This window comes from Rhinatrema bivittatum, chromosome 16 (genome assembly GCF_901001135.1).
Source record: "Rhinatrema bivittatum chromosome 16, aRhiBiv1.1, whole genome shotgun sequence".
Classification (NCBI taxonomy): domain Eukaryota; kingdom Metazoa; phylum Chordata; class Amphibia; order Gymnophiona; family Rhinatrematidae; genus Rhinatrema; species Rhinatrema bivittatum.
Window position 1 is genome coordinate 17,651,607 of NC_042630.1, and position 25,720 is coordinate 17,677,326.

Consider the following 25,720-nt stretch of genomic DNA (forward strand, 5'->3'; position numbering starts at 1 on the left):
GCAGGAGACTGACTTTTGTCTTTCCTTACACTCAAAACCAGTTGTACTAGCAATTTATTTATTTATTTATTTTATTTATATGTTTTTTTTATACCGAAGTATTAGTGTTGGCCTTCACTCTGGTTTACATTTATAACAATGAAATACATTAAAAAAAGAGGCGCAACTTAAACAGGGATTAACATAAGAACTTTGGGATAATAACATAATATAATATATTAATACTATAACAGGTAAAATAGAATGCTGCAAGCGACTCGAGACACGTTGTTCGTATGAGGGTACTAGGTTGTAGGATATTCGGAGGGTGAAGCTGAGGGTGCTTAGATAGAATTTAATGTTGAGAAGTGAGGCGGGAGGTTATGGTGATAGATAGATGGGGGTAGTGTGCAAATGCGGGATGCTGCCCTTTTGTTGGTTTAGCCTTTTTTTTAAGAGAAGTCAGTAAATATAGAAAATTATTCTGAACAAACCCTCATTTTCTTAGTTTAAAATTGTATTTAATTTCTGACAAGCTATTTTAGTGTTCAAAGATTTGTTTGAAGCTCCTGCAGCTTAGATGCCACTAGTGGTCGGAATCTGCTGCTCTGATCTTCAGAGCCCCATACAGATTTCACACCGATACACATAAAGCATGAATACAACATGGATAGCTGAAGGGCAGATCTTCATCAGAGGCCCATACAGGTATCACACTGATAAATGTAAAGTATGAAAATGGCATGGACAGCTGAAGTGCAGACAGGGGAGGGAGAAGAGATTATTTGTAAACACTCGAGAGTATGAGCATAAGAGTTGCACACCTTATGCCAGGACAAAGGTGAGAAAGTAGAACTTAAACCTTTAGATATAAAGAATAAACATGAAAAAACAGGAGGTAAAAAATCGCTGCGTGAGAACTTTGAAGTGTGACTGCTTCAGATATTTAACAAATTTTCATTCATACATACCCAGACATTTTTAAAGGATCTATATTTATTAAAACTTTACAAGGTTCAGACAGTAGGCAGTGGTTACATGGTGTAAGTTACAGTTGGATGCTAGAATACAAAACTTCTTCCAATGGTGAGATTTACTTTTAGCACAGGTGGTGAACAGAAATTGGATTTTAGACTGAAACACATATGTTTAGCCCATGATCATTCTTCTCTAAGATAATTACACTGTGACGTATCCTGTTCTTACACCCTATGAATGCCTAGGGGGAGGAGTACTCTATCTTGAATCAATACTGAACCCCATGTCCCAGCATGGTGGTAGGGGTACCCCCCCCCCCCCCCAGATAGTGCCCAAGCATGGATTTAGGGGACACACCTCCCACACTGTACTGACCCAATGCTCTCACATGGGTAGTGGGTAAATTAATATCCTGTAGCCTGGGCTTAGTTCATTTTAATTCTCATCTGAACACTTACATAAAAAAAGAATTAAAAATAGCATCAGCTGTTTCCAGCTTGTGATAGGATTTCAGACTCCCCATCTCCCTCCTGCCGCTGCGCAAGTCTCCTGCCTTTCTTTAGCACAAGAAGTTTCAAAGGATTTGAAACATAAATCCTGGTATGGAGTTTATGACCTTAAATCTGGTTCTCTGGGGACAGAAGGTGGCTGTCCTGTTCCTTTGCAAGGCGAATGCTGCTATCCATGGTGCAATAGTGTATGCCTTTTGACCCTCAAGAATTTGAGTGACTCAACAATCCATGGCAGTAGATCCCACAAAAATAATTTCTAAATTCTGCAAGATAACTAACAGCAGTCATTGCCCTTTGGTTACCTTCAAAATCTTAACTGTCCTGCAGGTGATATGGGAGTGGAGCATGAAGGAAGACAGCAGGGATATGTGCCTCAGATTAAACAAAAAAAACCCGACGTGCCTGGATTGCAACATGAGAGCCCGAATTCGAGATGGAGCTTATTCCACATGACCTTGGTTTCCACTGGGTGAAGAGCCTGCAGCAGAGACTAGGCAAGCCACGATTCTGCTGTTCAGAGAAGTGAGAAACTGGAATGCAAAGTTCATCCTGTGTTCTGAGGTGAGGGAGAAACGGAGAGGGAAGGAGGCTAGAACATCCCCCACAAATCTCAAAGTAGAATGCATTAGTAGCAGTTTCTGCCTGGCTCTCCCATCCTTCCTCCACCACACCCTCCAATCTCTCGGTGCTTTGGCTCTCAGTGCACCTGAAAGAGGCCAAAGTAGGTAAGAGAACGGCTAGTCTTTAGGCTGACCTGGGGGATGGTACGCACCGCGATGAGTGAATCGGGCTGCAGCAGCAGCAGCCCTGACACCTGGCAAGCCTTCACCTCCGCCTCCTGCACGCTGGCTGCTGTGGCGGAGAATTCCTCCAGGCAGCGGAAGGTTACAACTCCATCCAGCCAGAGATCCAGCTTCATGTACACGCTCTTTCCCTCATTAAAATGCACCTGGGGGGTAGGGGGGGGGGGGCAGACAGACCAAGGAAATAAAAATCAAGTAAACTCTTTAGTGTTGACAAGAAATGAAGCCTGAGATACACATATAAAATTTTTTCTGCAGATTGATTATACAGCATACTCAAATATGAGCTAGCCTGGTGGCTCAATGACCTGGGTTTAGTTCCTGGTTCTTTATTCCCTGGGCTGGTTAGGGATGCCAAGAGGCAGCATTTACAGCTTCTGTGGGGCTGCAGAATGGCCAGATTTAGGGTTCATGATGGCAGGGTTTTGTAATGAGCCCTGGAGCGTAGCCCCCCCAATTGAGGTCTGTTGCTGCAATGACTCGACTACAGTGAGTTGGGAGAGGATATCAAGTAGGTGAAAAATAATTTCTAGGTAATTTAATTTGTAACTACAAATGAAAGTGCATGGCATCAGATTCCAACTCTGGTTCTGACTGAGCTTGGAGGCCTAGAGAAGCAGAAGGAACCCTGTAAAATTATTATATAAGAGAGAGGGACCAGAATAAGTAAAAATTCCAAGCCACTCATTGGCCCTCCCTATTGCCTTCATGGGCTCCCAAACCTGCCCCAGATCTTACCTGGCAATAAAGGTAATAGAGGCCCCTTCGGGTGACAATGAATTCACCCCTCCGGCTATCATAGCGCAGTGGGTTTGTGGCATTCAGCCTCACTTCTGTCCACTCACGGATGATGCCGTCGCTACCTGGGAAAATGGATAAAATACCTGAAAAAGTGGGGTTAAGGCAAACTGCAGGGAACATGCTTTTCCTCTGTGCTTTTGATAAACCAGAATCCAATATATATGGGATGCTGGCTGGCTGTCTCCCCCCAGTCTCTGCCAAGTATCTAATCCAGTTCTGTTTTTGCAGCCCACTGTACATAGGGACTTGACCTGCTTTTTGTTAGTACAAATCAGATTTAAAAGTCTCAGCAAAAAAAATTAATTAAAACACATTCAGGACGGTATCAGCCTATCCTGAAAAGACATGGAGCCAACTAGTGACCCTATTGTTATCTAAGGAAAGCCAGGCTTTTACTCTCCCAAAAATAAAAAATCCACAAACAAAATTTTCCGTATTCAGTAAGATGGCGAACAGACAAGTTATCTGGAAAAAGCTGGATAACTTTGTCCCGCTAAACATGCTTGGCCAAAGTTATCCAACTACATGTATATTTTTGTTAAATTTAGGAGGGTATTAGGGGGTGCATGGCCTGACAAGGCCATAGATTAAATTTGGATGGATGGGGGGAGGGAGAGAGAGAAAACCAGGCCACAGATACTTTACCCTTTTTTTTTTTTGACAACGCTACATAACTGGATATCTTTTGAAGATATTGTTAAGTAGCAAATTAACCAGCCATACAATCTCATCTTTGTGAGACTTTTCTCACTCCAAATGGCATCAAATCTTCACACATCTCACTCTGCATGTCTCACTCCATGTCAAACTGGCCCCAAAACCCTAAACCACTACCAAAACCTCACCAGCTCATAACTATCGCATGCATTATGGCGTTATCGTGGGCGTTAAGGCCATAGCGCATTTTGATGAATGACCCTATCAATTAGCTAGAACTGAATTCAGCTAAGTTAGCCGGATAACATAACTCCTCCCCGAAATGTCCCCAGAATGCCTTTTTTAAAGTCCTGCTAGATTTTAGCCAGATAATGACTTATTTGGCTAAAAGCTAGCTGGGTAAGTGACTCAGTATTTAGAAACTTACCATTTAGACGGATAACCTGCGAGTTATCCATCTAAATGGCTTTAAATGTTCGTTTATTATTTTATGGTTTATTTTGTTCATTTTTATGCAGTTATTAATATCAAGCTGCAGCAGAGTTGATCTTCCTCAGAGTTCCATGCAGGTGTCACACTGATACATAAAGAGCACAAACAGAGCATGGAGAGCCGCAGAGTGAATCTTCATTAAAGCCTCATGCAGGCCTCACTGATGCACTTAAAGCACAAATACAGCAGGGACAAATGAAAAGCACATTTTCCTCGGAGCCTCATGTGTATGGCACACCATTACATATAAAAGGGTGAACACAGGCTTTCTATTTATTGTTAATTAATATTTATAAGACAATATCCCACGATAAAGAACAAAAGGGAACTAGGAATAAGCTTTTTACCCTGCATAAGTTTTTTGGGTTTTTTTTTTTTTTACTTTTAACTTAAGTCACATGCCTTGCCCAAATAGCAACGTATCCTTCACTGAAGTCTCCTAGTTTTGTAACATTTCTGTTTTGAGAGATGTCGGAAGCAAGTGCTTCTTTGTAAAATTGTAACCACTCCCTTTTGCTTTCTCAGCAGCCTCAGGGAGATAATGCATTTCTTCTAGTAAACCACCCGTTTCCCTTTCCCAAAAATGAGTTACATAACCAGGGAAGATACCTGATTTGTTCCAAAACAGCTGTCTTGCCTTATCCTTAAAATAGATTTTTATTATTATTATTATTATTATTATTAGTTGGCAAGGGGGGGGGGGGAGAGAAAAAAAAAAAGAGGGCATGGTGGATCTTAGAAATATTAGCTTCTCCCCTATTTCCTTCCCTCCAGGCCCAACCCCACTATTCTATATGCAAAACTTTTACTATTAATCCCTGTGGACAGATTGCCTCTTGCTGGCTGTGGCCCTGTAAATGTTCCTACTGGTTTGTCAAAAGTAGCGCAATTGTCAGGTTAGGCTACTTGAATGCACGGAAATAAAGGTCAACAAAAAATATATAAGGCATAACCTTTCATTGGCAAACTCACTAAAGAGGAAATGAAACTGAACAGCCACATCTGCTTTCTCTCAGTCTGTGAATCACTTGTATTTTCAGGGGGCAACATCTTTTACATTTATTTGGTATCAGAATTATTGGGCATATAGACAGATATAACTTAATGGGGAAGAACCAACACAGAGTTAGCAAAGGCAAATCTTGCCTTACCAATCTATTAGAATTTGTTGAAGGTGTAAACAAATGTAGATAAGGGCAAGCTGGTGAATATATTGAGGTTGATATTCAAAGGCATTTATCTGAATAACTTTAGTTTGAATATCGTCAGTACTTGTTCAGATACATTAGAGCTGCTTCAAGGCCATTCCGAGGTGGAGTTGAGCTAGCCAAATAAGTTATCCTGCTAACTCAAGACATGGCTGCGAGCAGAGTTAAAGTTAGCTGGCTATAACCGTTCCCAGATAAGTGAAGAGTAGGAAAAAAATACCCCAGTGCTAGAAGGATTGCGGTATGATCCCAGTGCCGGGTGGGAATGGAAGGAAGGGTAATAGGCAGGAGATAAATTTGTTGCTAAACTGGGGAGGGGGCAGAGATCTGCTACATTCTACTCTTACTCTATCTAAATCTTTGGGTGGTCTTGAGGTGGGTAGGGAGATTGGACCGGTAGTTCCAATATTTGGCTCATTCGGGTGGCATTAGATAACTTTGAAATCTAAATGGCAATATTCAAAACATTATTATTTTTAGATTTTTATATACCAGTGTTCCTGTATGAAATACAAATCACATCGGTTTACATTGAAACTAAACATAAATTTTGCCAATAGGCATTACATAGAACAAGGTTATGGAACTTGGAAAAGGGTAAACTAGATCAAAATAAACATTGTAATGTAAACAAATTAGCTAACAAAACTCAATAAATAAATAATAAAACATAGCTGATTAGGTTTCAAAGTATCTGGATAAGAATATTCTGATAACTTTTTGAAGATATTCAGCGGGACATTTAGCTTGCTGAATATCCCCGATAACTTATTCAGCTAACTTTAGAAAAATAAGACACCCCCATCTCATGTGTTCCCTGTATATCAAACGAGAGTTCCAAAGTGTTGACTAAGTTACTCTGTTACTATGTAAAGAATAACAAGACACCGTTGTCATATTATTCCATGAGTTACTCTGTAAACCGATGTGATATGCCATATCGAATGTCGGTAAATAAAGCTAAATAAACAAATAAATACATACATTATCCATTGTATGGCTTTTTTGAATATTGACCTCAGTGTAACTGGATTTTCAGAAGGCATTTGATAGTCCCTCACAAGAGACTCCTTAGGAAATTAAAAAGTCACAGGATAGGAGGCAATGTCCTACTTTGAGTTGGTAACTGGTTAAAAAACAGGAAACAGAGTTGGACTAAATGGCTGAATATCCACAGCAGGCCGAGAACCAGGAAAACCAGGGTTCAAAGTCTGCTGATCCTTGTGACCTTGGGCAGATGACTTCACCCTCCATTGTTACAGTTGCAAATTTAGGGTCTGATTTAGTAAGGCTTTTTCCCTATGCTGTATCTGAGAAAATGCTTAGTAAACAGGCCCTTAGACTGTAAGCTATCTGGGGACAAGGAAACACTTATTGTACCTGAATTGTAACTCATCTTGAGCTAACAATGAAAAAGTGTGAGGTATTGCCAAATAAGTTTAAGAGATATGAAATAAAACAATATATTTAAATACCTAGCAGGCTTAGGAAATAGGCCTCAGATTGTAAACCCTCTGGGGATAGGGAAATACCTACTGAATCTGAATGTAACTTACTTTGAGCTACCGATGAAAAATAGTGTTAATAATGTACCAGAAGGAAGTATATTCCATAGAATAAAAAGCGCAGGGACAAGGGGGTCACCATGTGAAGCTGAAGGGAGGGAGGGGAAAAATGGGAAAAAAATTACTTCAATAGAACTGCAGGCCTTACGAGATGAGGAGGTGGCACTATCAAGAAAAAGGGGAATGAAAATCCATTTATATTGATGTAATATCACTGCACATTGTAAATAAGTTACCTCTGTAAATTTTTTACGCTGCTATCCTTGTCTCCTTCCTCCCCCAGTTCTACAACCTTGTTTTATTGTAACTTTTGCTTCCTCCGCACTTGTTAAAAGAACAGTTTTTGCACCCCCTGTTATATGTAAACCAGCATGATATGATCTTATCATGAATGCCGGTATAGAAAAACCTTAAATAAATAAATAAATAAATAAAAATAATATACAGATCTCTTTCTCAGGCATAAGAAATGGATAGAGATTGAACTGAAGACCCTGACAAAATTGCTATGAAAGGGGAGATGCTATTGCTAGGTGACATCTGGATGATGGTATAATCTAGAAGCATGGAGATCCTGGATTATAATTATCTGTAGGTAGACCTGTTCCAGCAACTGTAACAGAATCAACACTTGAGGGGGCAATACTGGGGAGAGTGTTCCTGATGTCATGGTGGAGGGCTCACCTAGGATCCACTGATCACAGGATAAGTGTGGTTCAGTATTAGAGCACAGTTAAAGTGGTTCATTCAAGGGCAAGTGTCCTGGATTTCAGAAAAACTAGCTTTGATAAGGTAAGAGGAGTACATCCAGTGCATGGGATACGCTAGGGAAAGTAGAAGAGCAGTGTCAAAACTAAGAAAATAAGGGCTAAAAACCTTTTTGTTAGAAAAATAAATACAAGATAAGAGGAAGAGAGGCCACCATGGTTTTCTAAAGACGTGGATGAAAAGGTTAGCGTTTATAAACTGCATGAGATTGCAGAAAGAGGAAGACAAGCAGCAATAATAACTGGAAAGGCTGAGAAAGTAGTCAGGAGAGTGAAGATGCAAGTGGAAGAAACAAATGGGTAAAACAGAAGGATAACCTTTTTTTAGATATTGTGAAACTGAAAAGATGAAGGGGGGATGAACCCCCTCCCCCAGCTAAATGGTGTGGGGCCTGCACCAAAAAAGAGTTCTGATATGAGACTGATGGACTTAAATATGTTTACACTGGAGGAGAGGAGAAACGGGGGCAATATGATACAGACTTTTAAATACCTGAAATGTGTTAATAATGTGCAGGAATCACACCTTTTTCAATGGAAAGAAGCTTGTAGAACAAGGGGTCATAATATGAAGCGCCAAAGGGGGGGGGGGTTTCAAATTAGGATCAACATCAGGAAGTATTTCTTCAAGGAAAGGGTGGTGGAAGCATGGAATCCCCTCCCTGTAAAGATAGTGAGGAAGAAGGAAGGTAACAGCATTCAAAAGGGCAAGGGATAAGCACAGAGGATAAATCATGGAGACGAATAAAAGGGTAACCCATGTCGGCTAGGGTAATCTGCACAGAGCAACAATTAAGGGAAAAAAAAAAAGGCTTGCTGGGCAGACTGGATGGACCACTTGGGGGGGGGGGGGTTTGGCCAACATTTACTATGTATTTATGTTACTAGAGGATTATGAGGACAAAGTGGAATTGCTTAACAAATATTTCTGTTCAGTGGTCATGGAGGAAGGACTTAAAGTAGGACCACAGAAAACTGCCACAAATAGGAATGGAAGGGATGTAGACCTCAAAACAATTTTCAGAAGACTGTTCACAAGGAGCTACAAAAGCTAAACCTGGACAAAGCAGTAGGGCTGGATGGGATACATTCAAGGTTAAGGGAACTTAAGGAAGATCTAGTAGTTCCTCTTTCTGACCTGTTCAGCGTTTCTTTAGAATCAAGAGTGGTTCCAAAAGGAGTGAAAATTGGTAGAGATGGTCCCTCTTCATAAAAGTGGAAGTTAAAGAGGAGGTTGGGAAGTACTGGCTGGTTAATTTGACCTGGGTGGTGAGTAAATTACTGGAATGGCTGCTAAAACAGAGGACTGTGCAGTTTCTGGAGTCTAATGGATTAAAGGATCCAAGGTAGTATAGTTCTATCAGAATAAGGTCTTCTCAGATGAATCTACTCAATTCCTTTGACTGGGTGACCAGATAGATCAGGGGAGAGCACTAGATATAGTGTACTTGGATTTCAGCAAGGTCTTTGACACTTTTCTGTTGAGGTGACTTATAAACAAATTAAGTGCCCTAAAGGGACTGGATGGCAATAAAGGGTATTAATAAATGGCGCACTCTTCAAGGAAAGGTGTGCAGCAGCCTTTGATCCGGTGAAGTATAACCCTTTGGGATCTGAAACTTCCATTCAGCCTGTTACTTCAACTCGCTAGCAGCATTATCTTCTTTAAACAATAGGTCTTTTGCTTTCGTGGTTGCTAAGCCAGCTGGATAACATATGGGGAATTTTGGTTTCTCTGCAGCAATCTCTATTAGCAATTGTAAGAAAGTACACTTTCTGAGCAAGCAAGGAAGATACAATATTTGGAGCTCTGCACCAATCAGTTATCGCTACAGTCAATATTAGTTCAGGATAAGACTGTAATACACCACAGGCTTGAGAATTTACAGAATGTGGTTCAGCATTTGAATTTAAGAGTCTTACATTTTCGTAAGTTGACTATTTTTTCACCATTGGATCATTTTAGAAGAAGTACTTGTCTGAAGTTCTTAAGATTCCGCAAGAAACGATTCCTCCTATTGTTAAGTGTTCTTTTAACCTATATCTATAGAATCGGGGAATTGGGACAGGGTATCCAGTGATGTGGTGCAAACCTGGATCTTTGGATCTTACAAATATGTTGGAATCCTCAGTTGTTGAAGGCACAATGACACAGAATCAGTCTTACGTTTGTGGGGGTTTTTTTTTAAATCTTAGGTGCCTTTTATGGGCTTTAAAGTATGGATTTTTCCAGATTTCTGTAGAGCCAGCCAGGCTCGTCAAAAGAATTTCATTATTATGTATAAGGGGCAACTTGTCTTTTGTTCTTTCCTTGCAAGTATGTTTGTTTGTTTTTTTTTATCTTCTCAGCTTTGTTCTTGGACTCTAAAATAATTAGTTCTGGTTAATATTTATTTGTGCAGATAGAGGATGGGTTTTGAAGTGAAATATGTGGTAGGATTGTCTCTCTATTTTCTTATTTCCATTCCTTATCCCTCTCCCTCAGTATTCTTGGATTCCTCCTTTGTTTTAGTTCTATTTTGATATAACTCTGTTTTGCTTATTTCTTTTTACTCTTTTCATGGTTATTATATACTGTTTCTGAACAAATTATGCTTGTTTGTTAATTTAAAATGAATAAATATAAAGTTTAAAAAATGCAGGGCCATGCATTTGGTTTGCAAAAACCTAGTGGAATAGTATATTATGGAAATAAAGTTCTGTGCACAAAACAGGAGCAGGGGAAGATCATATCTGATGGATCTTAAAAGGTGTCCAAACAGGTAAATAAGGTGATAGCAAAATCCAGAAGGATGCCTGGGTGCATAGGGAGAGGAATGGTTAGCAGGAAAAGGGAGGTAATGTTGCTTGTGTGCGAGACCTCATTTGGAGTACTGTGCACAGTCCTGGAGGCCATACCTTCAAAAGGATATAAACTGTCCAGAGGGCAGTTACTAAAATGGTCAGTCTTCACAATAAAGCATCTGGAGAGAGACTTAAAGATCTAAACATGTGTACCCTGGAAGAAAGGAGGGAAATGGGAGATACAATAGAGACATTTAAACACCTCCAAGGAATAAATGTACAGGAGGCAGGTCTCTTTCAATGGAAACAAGGCCCTGGAATGAAAAGTTATGGGATAATCTCTGGAATAATCTAAGGAAATATTTCTTTACAAAAAGGTGGAGGACACATGGAACAGCCTCCCTGAGGAGGTAGTGGCGATGAGGATAATATCAGAATCCAAGAGAGCATGGGGCAAGCACAGAAGATCTGAGGGAGAGGAAGAAACTATAAAAACTGAGCAGGAGATGTGGATGGGCAAACTGTATGGTCCATATGGTCTTTATTTGCTGACATTTTCTATATTTCTACGTTTTCCCAATGGAAAGAAGTGAAAAGCGGAGTGCCCCTGGGACCAGCAGCGTTTAATTAACATTTACATAAATCATTTGGAAAAGGAAGCTACAAATGAAGTAGTCATATTTGCAGATGACACAAACTTACTCAAAGTTATTAAAACACAAGAGGACATGAGCGACTATAGAACGACCTTGCCACACTGGGGAACTGGGTATGTAAATCGCAGATAACATTTAACGTGGGCACATACTTAATATTTACTTACATATTTACATAGGTAAATAATGAGGGGCTCCATATTAGAAGTTCAATATTGTATTTTAGGTTTAATAATGTATTTTAATATATTTTAGGTGTAATGTATTTTAAAATGTATTTTAGGTTTATTAATTTTGTATGATATATTCAGCTGAATGTTTTATTTTGTTGTGAACTGTTACGATGGATCCCTAGTGACGGTATATAAAAATTAATAAATCTAGCGTCACCATCAAGTAAAAGGATGTTGAAATCCTCAGCTCCTTTGTGGCAAGTAGAAGGTTTGGAATTATTTGGAAAGAAATGGAGAATAAAATTGAATATCATAATATGTCTGTATAGATATATGGTGCAACTGTACCTAATACATTATGTGTAGTTCTGGTTGCCCCATCTAAAAAAAAATAAAAAAAATAGCAGAACTAGAAAAGGTACAGAGAAGGGCAGCAAAGATGCTAAATGGGATGAAACGGCTCCCTTATGAAAAATAGCTAAACAGATTATGGCTTTTCATCTTGGAGAAGAGGCTGAGACAGGCAACTGTCTAGGGTGACAAATTTTGAAGGTGCCAAAGAGTAGCCTGCTTCTGCTTGTTTTAGGGACGTGTGCTGGCACAGCACACGTCCCTAAAATGTCCCTAAAACGTTTGGTGCCCATGGCATATTGCCTATGGGCACCAAAATCTTAAATACAGCCTGTAATTAGGTTCTCCATCAACAAGCAGGATGAGTCAGCCACACAATTTGGTGATATCATCTGATGGTACCAATATGGACTAGCTTTTTCAGAGTACACGCAGCTGCTACCTCACGAGTCCTGTTCATGCTGCTACCCAGACATGACTATTCTCTTATCTTGTCAACATTTAGCTGCTAAAGAGGAATTTCTCTCTCCTCTCTCGTTTCTCATTTTCTCCAAAATTCCTTAAAAAAAACAACCAACAAAACAAAAGAAAAACAACTTTAATCTGATGGACTGTTCCTCAAGGCAGATGTTGAGAATGGATTTAAAAGCTGTGCATGCAAGTGAAAGATGTCTACCAGAGGACAGTCACCAAACCTGCTACATGCCTAGAATTGGACCAGGGCATCTCGAATCATCCAAATTGTGTGAAAATGTCACAGAGGCTAAGGTGTTTTAAGGTCTTCAAAATATCAGAACTGACTTCATGCTCCCATTCTTCTTAAAAGAAGGATAAAAAAAACAGGTGAGGAGAGTGGATCAGAGGCCCAGAAGATCCATTCTCTGCCATCTGACAGGAGATCATCTTTGGCCCAGAAGAGTGAATCCTTCTCATGGGAAACAGAGCAAGAGTCACGACACAAAAAGCAATGCTTTAAAGATGACCACTCCATAAAGAAAACTAGATCACATAATGCTGAGGGTCTTGGCACAGGGACCACCAGCGCTGAAAAAAACCTCCAGTTTTGAAGAGCAGTGATGCAGAAAATGTCTTCCCTAGGACTACAGGGGCTCTAAAGTACATTGCCTAGTCAGTCATCGGCACCAAGGACATCACCGGCATCCACCCCAAAGAAGCAACAGACATCAGCACAAAGGCAAAACATTGCACTATATCTACTCTGGTACTTGTCCCTGAGGAGGAGATTTCCTTCCCTTCTCATTCTACTGATAGTACTGTGAGAGGTTCAGGGCTTATGGAAGAAAAACATCAAATACTGTTTGGAGCAGTACATGAAAAAGCTCTTCATCGAAATGCCCAAACCTTTATCTATGAAAGCGCCAGTAAAATCAATTCTAGGGGTCCTTCAGAGTCAGTCTCCTTCAAGACTGCTTCATGGGGTATTCAGTAATTCAAACACTAGAGTCCTAAAAGTAGACCATCTTATGTGGTGCCTTCTCCATAATTAGTGGATAAACAGATTCCCTCTCTTCCATAGCAAGAGAAGAAAGATTTAGGCAACATTGACCTAAAAAATTGTTAAGGTCATCTAACACTAGATCTTCCTCATTCAATAACTGAAGAACCATTTTCAGATTCTCAGTATTCAGGTCAGTCCCAAGGAACATCTTCAGAATGGTCAAATAGAGAACAGTCCATGGATCTACACTCTAACCCATAGCCACCTTTTACCTAGAAGCATCTTGCTCCCTGAGGATCTCACCTACCCAAAGTTCATTCAGAAGATTGTGAAAGTGGTACCATTTACCTTACAAGAAGAAAAAGAACCAAGATCTGATATATTCAGTTTACTACAATATCTCTGGTGTTCCAAAGTAGTTAGTAGCTATACCTGTACACAGACTGCTAAAAGAACTCCAAACTCAAATGTGCTTGCCCCTCATCTCATGTATACCAGTAACAAGAAAGTTAGACCTGAAATATAAAGCTCAAGCCACTCTAGGTTTCAATTTGGTACAACTTACCCACCAGTCTGATCGAAGAGAACCAATCATTCAAGGAATATTTCAACACTCTGGTTGGCAATATTGGGAAAAAAAGGTCTTCTAAGGATTCACACTCGGCTCTAAAATTGCAATGTACATGGTACAACTTCTGAACGATTGTCTGCAAAATATAAAACCCTTCTCTGAAGCGCTCTCTCTCAAGAAGATAAGGAGAAATTCCTGGATAATAATGGCTAATGCTGAGGAATATAGTAAACATCTAAGATGGTCAGCTTATAATACTTCTGACAATTTGGCTCTCGGAGCAAGATGAGAGTCATGGCTTAGGGCCTCAGTCCTACTAGAAGATGTTTGGAGAAAGTAAAAAAAGGACAGTTATAAAAGATCACTGTTCCACACCAATGACCACCACAGCTGAGCAGTCAGCCTCATCCAGAAAACAATCTTTTCCATACAGAAGATTATTCTTCTACTAGAGGTGTACCTACCACTGATATCTGAGAAAGACAGCAGCAGCTCCCAAGATCTCGTCACAAAAGAAGACAGTCTAAAACACAAGTAATAGTGCAGTCAAAGCTTGCCCCTACTTTTTGAACAAGAACAGCATAACTAGTCTTTTTAAGGACTCCAGAGCTACCTTTCCACAGGGGGCAGGATCCAATTGTTCACCTGATTCTGGAAAGAAAGTAATAAGAGGAAAATGGATCCTGAAAACAGTGAGCTGGCTACAATTTTCCCAAGTACTACCAGATCATCCAATTCACAGTCACAAGACAAGCCAACAGAACAGTGTACATTAAGAAGAGATATTGTCTCTTCTACTTGAGAAAGCAGGACGTTTCAATGGGAGAAAGTCAAGGTTTTAACTCCAGGGATTTCTTAATTTCAAAGAAATCAGGAGGTTTGAGCCATACTAGATCAGAGAGACTTCAACAAATTCTTATTTCAGGAGAAACTTGGTATGAAAGACTTTAATGTCCATAGATCTCAAAGATACATATAATATTCTAAATCAATCTTTTACACAAGACGTACCCTTTGCTTTGTAGTGCAAGAGATTCACTACCAATATTTAGTCTTTCCTTATGAACTCTCTGTAACTCTGAGAGTGTTTACAAAATGCCTAGCAATCCTTTGGAAGGGAGGAATCATTCTTCCATTCCTAGACAACTGATTGGTGATGGGATCTTCGCCCAAGAAAGGCAAGCAATCTCTCCTTCTAATAATTTGAGTTCTAGAGCAGGCTTCATCACAAATTATTCAAACTCAACCATAGAACTTTCCCAAGAACTCAAATGTATTGGAGCTCTGATAGATAACAGGTGTGAAAAGCATTCATCCCATGTCAGAGGGAAGATTTTCTAACACAATTCACCAAGCATCTCATGCAGGTAATAACCTACACAGCTTGTTCCCTTGTGTCCCTGTTAGGACACATGACTTCTTTCAGTGGGCACTAAAGTGGTAATGGAAACAGGAGACCTAACCACTATCCTACAGAGTGAGATGGTGTATCACATGCAACAACCTGATTCAAGGACTTTCATTGTTAATCTTGACACCAACTAATTCTGATAATGGAAGCATACTGGGTGAGGAGCCCATATACTCTCTTCACACCCAAGGAATGTGGACAGGAAGGGAAAAGTCAATTCACTTCAAGGGCTATTTTCAATACCATCAGAACTGTCACTAATGTATTGTCAGAGAAAAGTGTCTTGATCCAATCAAGTGGCAATGTTTTACATAAACAGGGAGGAACGCAATGCAAAGAGACACTAAGAATTATGGCCCTAACAATCTCTCTAAGGATATTTATTACACCAGCATATCTTCCGGAGTGCAGAATGTTATAGACAACTTCAGTTGCTACCTAGAACCACACAAATGGTCCTCAAGACAAAAGATACCACATGACATCTTCCAACAGTGGGAATTCCAACAATAACAATAATATCTATTTTCTTCAGACAGCAACACAAAACTCCTTCTCTTTTGCTCCAGAAGACCAAACTTTTACAGGCTGGCTTCAGACACTTTCAATATACATTGAAGTTCAGGTATTCTTTATGTGTATCCACCAAATCCTTTAATATCCAAAGTCTTGAAAAGATAAAAACAGAACAAGACCAAGTAATTCACATAGCTTCATCCTGGCCTCGCTAGTTCTGGTTTCTTTCCCTATACCAACTGTCAGTACAAACACCAATCTGCCTAGCAGAATTCCCTACATTAATAAGCCATAATAAAGGGAAAATTCTCCACATGAACATACATTCATTGGTATTCAAGGGATAGATGTTGAGATCTCATGAGTAGCATCTTGCCAATTTTTCGAGATACAAAACATCTTATTTTGACCTGGTAGCTTCCTCCTGCTCCTTTCTACTTCCAGCTCCTTCGGCATGAGAGGTGTGATCTGGTAGCCTTCTTTCCAACTACCTGGTGATTTTTATCCTCCTATTTTATATTCCCTCACCTTGTGTTTAGTTCAGCCACTGCAGTGATTGTGCTGGTCTAGGGGCCATGCACTAGGGCTCCTTCTGGAACCCTACAGTCATGGGCCTTGATCCTTTCCACTATGTGTCACCCTTAAACAGAGACTATGACTCTCTCCTTTGAACGCTGCCTCTGCAGCATCCCCAGCCTCAGCTGACCCAGGGATCAAACTCGGGACCTTCTGCATAGAGGTATATAGCACTTTCCACCTGAGCCATCAGGCTGCCCATGCAAAACATCTTAATAGCATCTTGAAAATAATCCACCAGAAAAAATTCATACAGCTGTAAATGGAAGAGATTTTCAACATGAACAAAGCTTGACCCTTCTACCTGCTCTCTGAAGAATCTACTGCAATACTTATTCCACCTTTCAACATCTGCACATAAAGCACCATTTTCAGATAAATAAAAACCCTGTTTCACTACACCCATTGGTATCCAAGTTTAGCAAGACACTACCAGCACCATGGGTGGTTTCATGTGCTGAGCTAGAACTATATTTAATTCTAGCTCTGCACATAAAGCCACCTTTCAAAACGCATGGCGTTGGCAGAGCAAAAATACCTATCTTGGAAAGTTCTTAGTGTCAATAACCTCAGCCAGAAAAGTAAGCGAACTTCACGCTGTCTTGTGTTCATCATATCTACAGGTTTTTCTACAATAGGGTAGTCCTTTGAACTTACCCTAAGTTTTTGCTGACAGTGGTTTTAGCTTTCCACATGAATCAATCAATAATACTTCTGACTTTCTTTGCAAGACCTCATGATCATAAAAGTGAAGAAGCCTTTCATATGCTGGACTGTAAAACAGTGCAGTCTTTCTATGTGAAAACAGTCACATGTTCATATCTTATGATCCTAGCAATTGCAGTAGCCAAATTAAGTTTATTAACCTGATTAGCTGATTGCATATCCTACTGCTACAGCTTAGTGGGATTACAACTAAAAGATGGAGTAAAAGCATATCAGATCAGAACCATGGCTACATCAATTGCACATCTCCAATTAGTTTCCACTGAAGAAAAATGTAGAGTTGCAAAGTGATTGTCCATTCACATTTTTAAATCTCATTACAGCGTAGACTAACAATTCTTAACTGGTGTGTTGCAAGTACTGGCACGGCTGTTCTTCTCTTCCCCTCCTTTCACCCCAGTGAGAGAGACTGCAGACATCTTTGCACTGCTGCCATTGCCTCCCGGGATGTCAGCATGCTCAAGCCTGGATGGGAACGACGCCAGAGTCAGTGGGAGTTGGTGACTGCAGCATGGCCTTTTCTTCTTCCTGCCCCCCCCCCCCCCCCCCGGCCCAGAAGAGGAAGTGATGCTTAGCGGTGTGCGCGGGAAGAAGAAAGAGCCATGTTGCATTCAGAAGTAATGGCAGCATCAGCCATTACTTCTGCTTTTCTCCGAGCATGGGCTCGGAGAAAAGCAGCTGATGATCCGCAATGGGAGACAGCAGCATTAGTCCCCGCAGCCAATAGGATTATTTCTTAGGCTGTGGAGGCTGCTGCAATTTTCATTTGTGCTTGGCGGGGTGGGGAGTGAGTGAAATTGAGAGTGAGCCAGCATGTGTGCGAGAGAGAGACTGGTTAGGGAGCTGACTGATGTCAGAGAGAAAGAGAGACTGGTCAGAGAGCTGACTAGTGTGTGTGTCAGAGAGAGAGAGAAACTGGTTGGGGAAATGACTGGTGTGTGAGAGACAGAAACTAGTCATGGGTGATGTGTGTCTGTGTAAGAAACAAAGACTGGTCCTGGGCCTTAAGGAAGAGGACCAAGCTTACTGGTCCTGGGCCCTAAGAGGACCATGAGGACAGAGCTTCAGCAGCCGCTGCTGCTTCTGGTGTGTGCTACTTGCCTGCAAAGGAAAGGAGTAGGAGATTTGCTGGAGAGGATAAGTTAAGGTGGCTTTTTAAGTTCATTTTTCTTGATTGACTGCCATTTTAATTATTGGGTATGATGTGATGTGACTGCTGTTTTGAAATATTTTATTGGTGTTTAAAAATTCTCCAAACATTTTTATGAACTTGTAATTATTGGATATTATTCTATTCAGTTGTTTTGAAACATGTATTCTCTTTATTAGTTTAGTTTTACAATCATTATTTTATATTTCTTGAGGAATGTATAAATAGAAATGTGCAGCCAAAATTGAACTGGAAACAGCAAGCAGCCGAACTCTGTATGCAGTGCAACAATGGAAAAACAAAATCATTAGATTTATGGTCTCTTTCTTCTGTATTTGGTGAGGGTCTGTCTGTGTTCTGCATGTATAACCCAGGTAAGGGTATTCTGCAAGCTTGTAGTTGCTGTGAGGGATCTACAGCAGCTTGGCTTTATCTGTTTTCCAAATAAGAGGTGCATTGGGGTTTAAGGCCTGGTTTAATATTTGTAGTTTTGCCATTTCATAGATTGGGTTATTATTGTTTGAGAGTGTTCCATAACACAGGTAAAACTTTGTACGGATTAGTTTGTGTGCATTAGTGCAGATCCTGGGAGTGTGTTATGTGCTATATTTCTGTTTCCATTTCTCCAGGTTTGCACTGCATGCAGAGTGGCTTTTTTGGCTTTCCATTCCAGTTTCTGTCTCTCTATTTGTAATTTGTGGTCTTCCTGTATTTGCTGAAAGTCGGTTTTGTGTGTATGACAGAGGTGAGGTATTTTACTAGCATGTAGGCATTTGTAGCAGTTTTATTTGTTGTGTTTTTTCAGAAGGGCTATTGTACCTGGTAGTAGGGAGAGTTTGTGTTGCTGTTACCGAGATGACACCAGAATATATATTTTTTTGTACGGTGAATGTCCTAGCTCTGCACCCATTGTTAGGGGTCAGAGGGGGTTCCTGTATATGTTTACATTTAGCCCAGTGACAGTCATGTGTTCAGTGTGTCATGCACGTGAGAACCATCTGTCGGGTGTGTCCCTACAGATAAAAGGTTGAGAACCACTGGTGCAGACAATAAGTCTTGACAAGACAGTGCATTTGGCCAGGCAATTCTGCAAGGATTTTTAGTTAATAGTCAGCTCCTCCCACCAAATCCCTGTCCGGATTGCCTTAACATGACATTTTAAATAAAAGAATGGCAACTCTCAGCAATGGGATTCCCCACTCTTATGGTTGATTCTTCCCTCTTGTCGATGGAGAAAGTGGAATTGTTTGTTTATAAGGGGGGCGGGGGTCCATAGACGGCAGGATAAATCAGACACACATTCTTCTGTCTTCTTAGGGAACTTGATTCCTAAACTCTGCATTAGACTGAAGGGATTTGTGAAACAGCAGTTGCATGGGATTCCTGCAGATGCTCAAACATTCTAGATTTTTCTGAGCTCTGAGAATGCTAGTCCCCGTCAGCATCATTGGGCACCTTCTTTTCTCTGATTTACCCTATCTATGAACCCTTGTTACAGGTAAGCAACTTCGCTGAATTACTATTTACCCTTTCAAATAACACGAACCTAGCAGATTTCAAACATCAAGCTGTAGAATTTGTTGCTGGAGGATGTGGTCAAGGCATCTAGCATAATTTGACTTTAAAAGTTTGTGGAGAAAAAGTCTATAAACAATTATTAGCTAGCTCGACTTGGGAAAGCCACCACGTATCCCTGGGAGTGAGCAACAAAGAGTGGATGTGCTCTTTGGGATCTGCCAGATACTGTGTAGTGATTCATAATGCCCTCGGTCAAACAAGGTGCTGGAAAGATGCACCTTTGGCATCTCTTAGGTTTTGGCTTGACGAAGGGAATAGAGCTCTTGAAATCTACTCAAGAAACATATCAAGTTGGTCCCAAAAAGTATCACCTTTTTTTTATTGCTGACTTTTCCACTGCAGAAGCCCCTTTTTACATATATAAGTAAATGTATAGATAAACTAATAAATATTACTTTGCGACAGTTCCACCCTCCCTGTAGGGCGCCACCATGCCCTTGGCCCTAGTTACCTGCTTGCATCTCTGCAGCACTTCCGGACTTCACTGAAAGAAATCAAAACCAGCAAAAATAAAATTACATATTAAACAACAAACAAGAAAGCTAGTGACTACCATTACCCAATCGCACTGGAAACATTTTTTTAGTATTTGCAAGCTCTGGTGATCTAGGATGCAATAGGTCCCCTGCCTGGTCTTATCCCGATTAAATTCTCAAGGAAACCGAATGATAATTTTCAGCATGCAAGGAGGGTAAAACCAGGACCAGCTTGCCTGTTGCTGTTCACCCAGGGTCTGGCTAGACGCCGCTGGCCTCTTTCAACCTCTTCATCCAAAACTGCCAAGTGACCCAGTTCTAGAAGGGAGATTCTAAGTCAGGCCTTGATTTTTCACGACCCTACATCCTGGTGCCTGCTGTGCTGATTTCAAATGGCAGAAGCAGCGACTACAAATACCGCAATGCACTGTGATGTAAAAATAAAAATTCAGGACTGGACAAAAGCCCCCCCTCCTTGAACCGGAATACTTGTTAGTGCTGCGTTTCCCAGCATCTTCCACTCCAGTGAGCAGCAGGGGCAACCAGCCTGTGCAACCATGCATCACTTACCCTCATAATGGGCGGCTGCCGCAGCCAGCAGAGCACCAGTTTTCCGGTTACGTGGTTTCCTGTTTCTTGGAGCTGTTGAAAAATTTAAAAACAATAAAATGAACACCAGAAAAAGCAAAGATAGAGCTATGAATTGAGGATACTGATACTGCTGAAAGCTACAGCTAATGGAAATTCCTCCTTCAGCTTCAACTGGGATGCAGTTCAGACAACTGCTGGAGGGCAGGTTGTTGAAGAGCTTTTACCTGTTCGTCTCTGTCTGGGCTTTCTCTCCTGGGCAAAGCGATACAGAAACTGTTCCCTGTCCCACCCTGTGTCAAAGCGCACCTGTGGAAAGGAACAGTAAATACAAACACACCAGTCAAGATGCTGTGGTTTTAGAGACTAGTAATACTGACAGCATTCCCTCTTCACGCTCCTAAAAACAACAGAAAATAACCAAACATGTACACTCACACCCCCTTTTAAAGCCAGACAGGTGTGCTGGAAAGGATAATTCAATCTCCTCCCATCACGTTAGTTAAACACGCCCCCAGAGCCATGTAATTACGTCTGAAGCTCAGACCGCGCAGGGCCAGCTGCCTTTTCCTTACAGGATTTTGAACCTGTTCCAGCCCCTGCTGAGAATAACACTTGTTTCTTCTCCCTTGGGCCCAGCTGGTTAATCTAGCCCAGCTCTGCTTAAGTAGCGATTTTGGCTGGGATCCCAGAGGCCTGTGGGATGGGAGAATAATGCTCCATAAATGCTATGCAAGAATGGGAGGCTTTAAAGCAACAGTGCTAGCCAAAAACAGTATCACAGTCTACAGGTCAACAAAATCATCAAGATTTATATAATTTGATTCTGATTCGTATTTCAGTTCTTGGGAGATTTTGTTAAAGTTTTTGAAAGCTCCACTGGCTTGGTTGCACCTGCTGTCATGAATCTCATTGAAATCAGGAGCATTGCAATGCTGTTTGGCATCAGAACACTAGGCAGGCATCACATTGATACACAAAGCATGAAAACAGCACGGAAAGCTGAGAGCAGATCTTCTTCAGCACCCATGCAGGCATTGCACTGATGCACATAAAGCACGAATGCATCACAGATAGCAGAAAAGTGGATTTTCATGCAGGCATTGAACCAATATATGTAGAGCATGAATATAGCAAAGAAAGCTGAAAGGCAGACCTTTATCAGAGCCCACAATAGGCATCACACTGATTCACAAAGCAATTCTTGACAATATTTTGCTTGCTGTAAATCCAAAGGTTTTGAGAAGAGCACAAGTCATCTTATAGGGCAGGGAATGAGTCTGGGGTGGTCAGAGACAGACAGGGTATTCCTGAGAGGAAAGACTGAAAAGATCTGGAATTTGTTATGTCTCCCTTTAACTTAACTTAATCCTTTCTTTCCAGCTACCTAGCTTCCAAGTTCACGGTCCTCGTTTAATGTAACTTTCTTTTTCCTTTACCTTAGTTATTTACCCCTGTTCGATGTAAACCGACCCGATATGGTATTTAACCATGAAGGTCGGTATAGAAAAATGTTAAATAAATAAATCAATCAATCTGAAAGCAGTCACTGACCAGCACAGAATATGTCTCTTCCCAGGAGGCTGGACTACTTCCTGCAATCCAGTGTCATTTAGTAATACCTCATAATCAGGTTACTCTTTGAAGCAAGATTGCAGCATTGGATCACTCTTTTGGAAATGGAGATATTAGCAAGTAATTTAATTATTTTCCAGGGCAAATGTCATATGAAGGATAACTTTTTAGGTTCTCTCTCACACATTATCTGGTTTGGGGACTGAAACTCAACATCTGCCCCTTTTCCCCTGTAGCTCTGATTGTTCCTAGTTACTTTCATCCACCAACTTTGAGGTGAAGAAAAATTACCTTAAAAACTGTAACTGAGGTACCCAAATTTAAAACAAGAAAAAAAAGAAACTATTGCTTAGTTTTTACCCTGCAAAGAAAGAAAAGGGAGAGGGCTTACCATACCCTGATCCTCCAGGTCATCTTCTGGCAGATCCTGGGGGGGAAAAGGGGAGGAAAACACAGATCTACTACTGCACGATAACACCTGCCCTGCAACATCTTCTACTAATCCAATAGCGCAGTGGTCCCCAACCCTGACCTGGGGGCCCACCAGCCAGTCGGGTTTTCAGGATATCCACAATGAATATGCATGCAAATTTTCTCTCATGCATATTCATTGTGGACATCCTGAAAACCCGACTGGCTGGTGGGCCCCCAGGACAAGGTTGGGGACCACTGCAATAGCGAGACACACTCGCCTCCCTTCCACAGCTCTGCTAATGCACTCCAACACCAGTACAGCTCCATCAATGCACTTTAGTCCTGCAGTATTCTCTGCAGTTCCAGGACGGAGACATCCCCCAGCCCTCACAGCTCTGCCAATGCACCCCCCACCCTTTTCCCATCCCACGTGCTCCAGTCCTGCTCTTTGGAAATTTTGCATAAAGTGGTTTGGCTGCTATGTTAGTCCACTTGAATGCACAGAAATAAAGGATGACAAATAATAAAATATATACACAAGGTGATACATTTTTATTGGACTAACAATGCATTTCTTGACTGCTTTCGAGAGTTAACACTTTCTTCCTCAGGTCAAAATTCAAATAAGCAAAACATGACATTTACCTAACGCTATGAACCATAAAATGATATTGCTTGTCACCCTCTGATAACCTATGAAACCTCCTTCCCCTGGAATACCTTGTATGATTCAGGTACTGTAACCAGGCGCTTTTATATTTCCTTGTAAATGCCATAGTTTGCATCATTCTCTATATTTTGTTTGTTTTTGAAATGTATCAGGAACATAAACATTTGCATGCCAAGAACTGGCTAATCTTGCTAATGCCAGACTGCTGCCTTCATACCCCAAGTTCCACCTTCAAATACATTTCCCAGAAAAGGCTAAGAGCCAGATGAAACCCAGCTGTTCAACATAAAATGTACCTAAGGCAGAAGGCTACTAAGTAAGCCTGGCAGATTCTGCAACATCATCAGAATAGTAATAGCGAAGGAAGGAGAATCTCGCTCTCTCCCCTACTCCCTGCGGGCAACAGGTCAGATGTGGGCACAGCCCCTCTGCCTAACAGGGATCTGGAGATGCCGGAGCGATTGCGCGGCCGTCGGGAGAAGGCATGGGGACGCGGACTTACCTGCGGCGGGGAGACCCGGGCCCAGGAGGCCGCGGCTAGCAGGAGGCTGAGGGAGGCCAGGAGGAGAGCGGCCCCGGCCAGCGCCAGCGGCAGGAGAGCGACCCCTCTCCCGGCACGGGCCCTCCTACCCTCCGCCCGGCGCATGCTGCAGGGCTGGCCCCGCTCCCCTAACTCATCGCTCCCGGACGGGCTCTTAAATTCAAAACAAAATAAAATAGTAAGAGCCTGGCCCTTTGCAGTCAGGACTGAAACCGTCCCTTATTTTCCTTTTTTTTTTTTTTTTTGTTTTGTTTCAAGTCACGGTACTGGCAAAAATCAGACTTCCTCCTCCTGCACTCCCTCCCGCGTTCAGCTGCCAGGATTTGCAAAAAGTAGAAAAAAAAAAATAAAGCCAAAAGAGCAGATATCTTCTTTTAAAGAGACAAAAAAAAAAAAAAACAACTCAGACTCGAGGAACTGGGACAGCTTCAAACTGGGCTAGAGAGAGGCCCAAAATGATTTCTCCGGGGTCAGTGCCAGAAGGCAAAACGAGAACAGCAAGGAGTCAAGCCCCCCCTCCCTCCAACAAAAGAAAAAGATTTAATTTAAAGGCAGGAAACAAGAGGCCGGCGAGATGGAGAGAGAAAAGGAAAAACAAAATTAAAAAAAAAAATTCCTGCAGCTCAAAGGGGGGAGTAAATAAACCTCAGAAAACCGCATGCAAGGGATTTCAAGCTTCCTTTTACATATTTTCACAAACGTTTGCTACTCTCTTCGATATAGTCAGTTGTTGGGGGGGGGGGGGGAGGGTATTGTAATTAGCCTCCTTTAAGGGGGATGTATTAGTTTTACCGATCAGGTCCAGTTTTGACCCTCTCAGTGAAAGAATGGGAATTTTGAGAGTCTGATATGTTTTACAGCCCCGCCTCCCCACAGATGTGGCTTTCAACCCTACTAGCCTTTCCCCAGGGGAAATATTTTATTGCATTTATTTTCAGTTTTGTAGGTTAGAGCGAAACAAGAGACATTTTATTTTAATTTTGTTGCTGGTTTTTTTTTTTTTTTAGTTTAAACCAGAATGAGGGACTGATTTGCACTCTAGATCTACAAAACCAGCGCCAGAGGTTTGGAGAGGAGGGAGAGTTTGTTCCTGGCTCCCCTGCCTGGAGAATATGCTTAGTATACACGTGGTAATCCAGGAAAAGGGCTACCGAAATAAAACACAGACTGTGCATCTGTAGCCAATTTCCCAGTCCAGCCATCAAAAGAAGAAAAAAGAAAAGCAACATGTATTTTCCTTAAAATACATTCTGGTTTTGTTACAGCAGTTTTTTAAAATGTGGGATTAAACCTGGCAAGAATTCTGAATTCTTTATATTGTTTATTTATCCTTTTTTTTTTTCCTTTTAAAACATTGTTGCTCCTGTTGGTACATTAGGAGCTATAATCAGCATTTTCCTCTGGGTAGAGGGATGAGAGCCAAACCCACAGAAGTAATGTACCCACAGTCAAGAGCTCTGGAGCCATAAAGGTTCCCCCCACTACACACACACACACACACTCTCACTCTCTCTCGCTTCATCAGTGCCTCGTGCTCCTCAGCACTGCCCTATAATGTGAGAAGATCACTGATGCTGTGTGCTCCTCAGTGCTGCTGTACATGTGAGAAGAGAAGAATCATTGATATACGCTTGCTGCTGTCGTAGAGGTTTTATTGTGGCGAGAATGATGATTATCGATGTACATTTGTATGTTTTTAATATTACGCTTGTTTAAATTGTTACCTGGCTAGAACTTTGTGAT

General features: G+C 41.3%; 1 protein-coding gene across 4 annotated transcripts; it reads right to left on the reverse strand.

Moving 5' to 3' along the window:
- Positions 1–953: 953 nt before the first annotated feature.
- TNFSF12 (TNF superfamily member 12) lies at positions 954–24,784 on the reverse strand. 4 transcript variants are annotated; one of them, XM_029580474.1, is made up of 8 exons: positions 24,770–24,784; positions 23,939–24,130; positions 22,744–22,779; positions 21,005–21,086; positions 20,760–20,831; positions 20,165–20,197; positions 3,011–3,135; positions 954–2,418 (listed from the first exon to the last, which is right to left on the reverse strand). In XM_029580474.1, the coding sequence occupies exons 2-8, from the start codon at positions 24,080–24,082 to the stop codon at positions 2,167–2,169; spliced, it is 744 nt and encodes a 247-aa protein (XP_029436334.1). In that variant the 5' UTR covers positions 24,083–24,130; positions 24,770–24,784; the 3' UTR covers positions 954–2,166. The 4 variants fall into 4 exon arrangements, with proteins under 4 accessions (XP_029436334.1, XP_029436332.1, XP_029436333.1 ...); XM_029580472.1 differs by lacking the exon at positions 24,770–24,784 and adding an exon at positions 24,623–24,652; XM_029580475.1 differs by lacking the exons at positions 954–2,418; positions 24,770–24,784 and adding exons at positions 20,426–20,507; positions 24,623–24,710 and having other exon boundaries at positions 3,009–3,135.
- Positions 24,785–25,720: the final 936 nt, after the last annotated feature.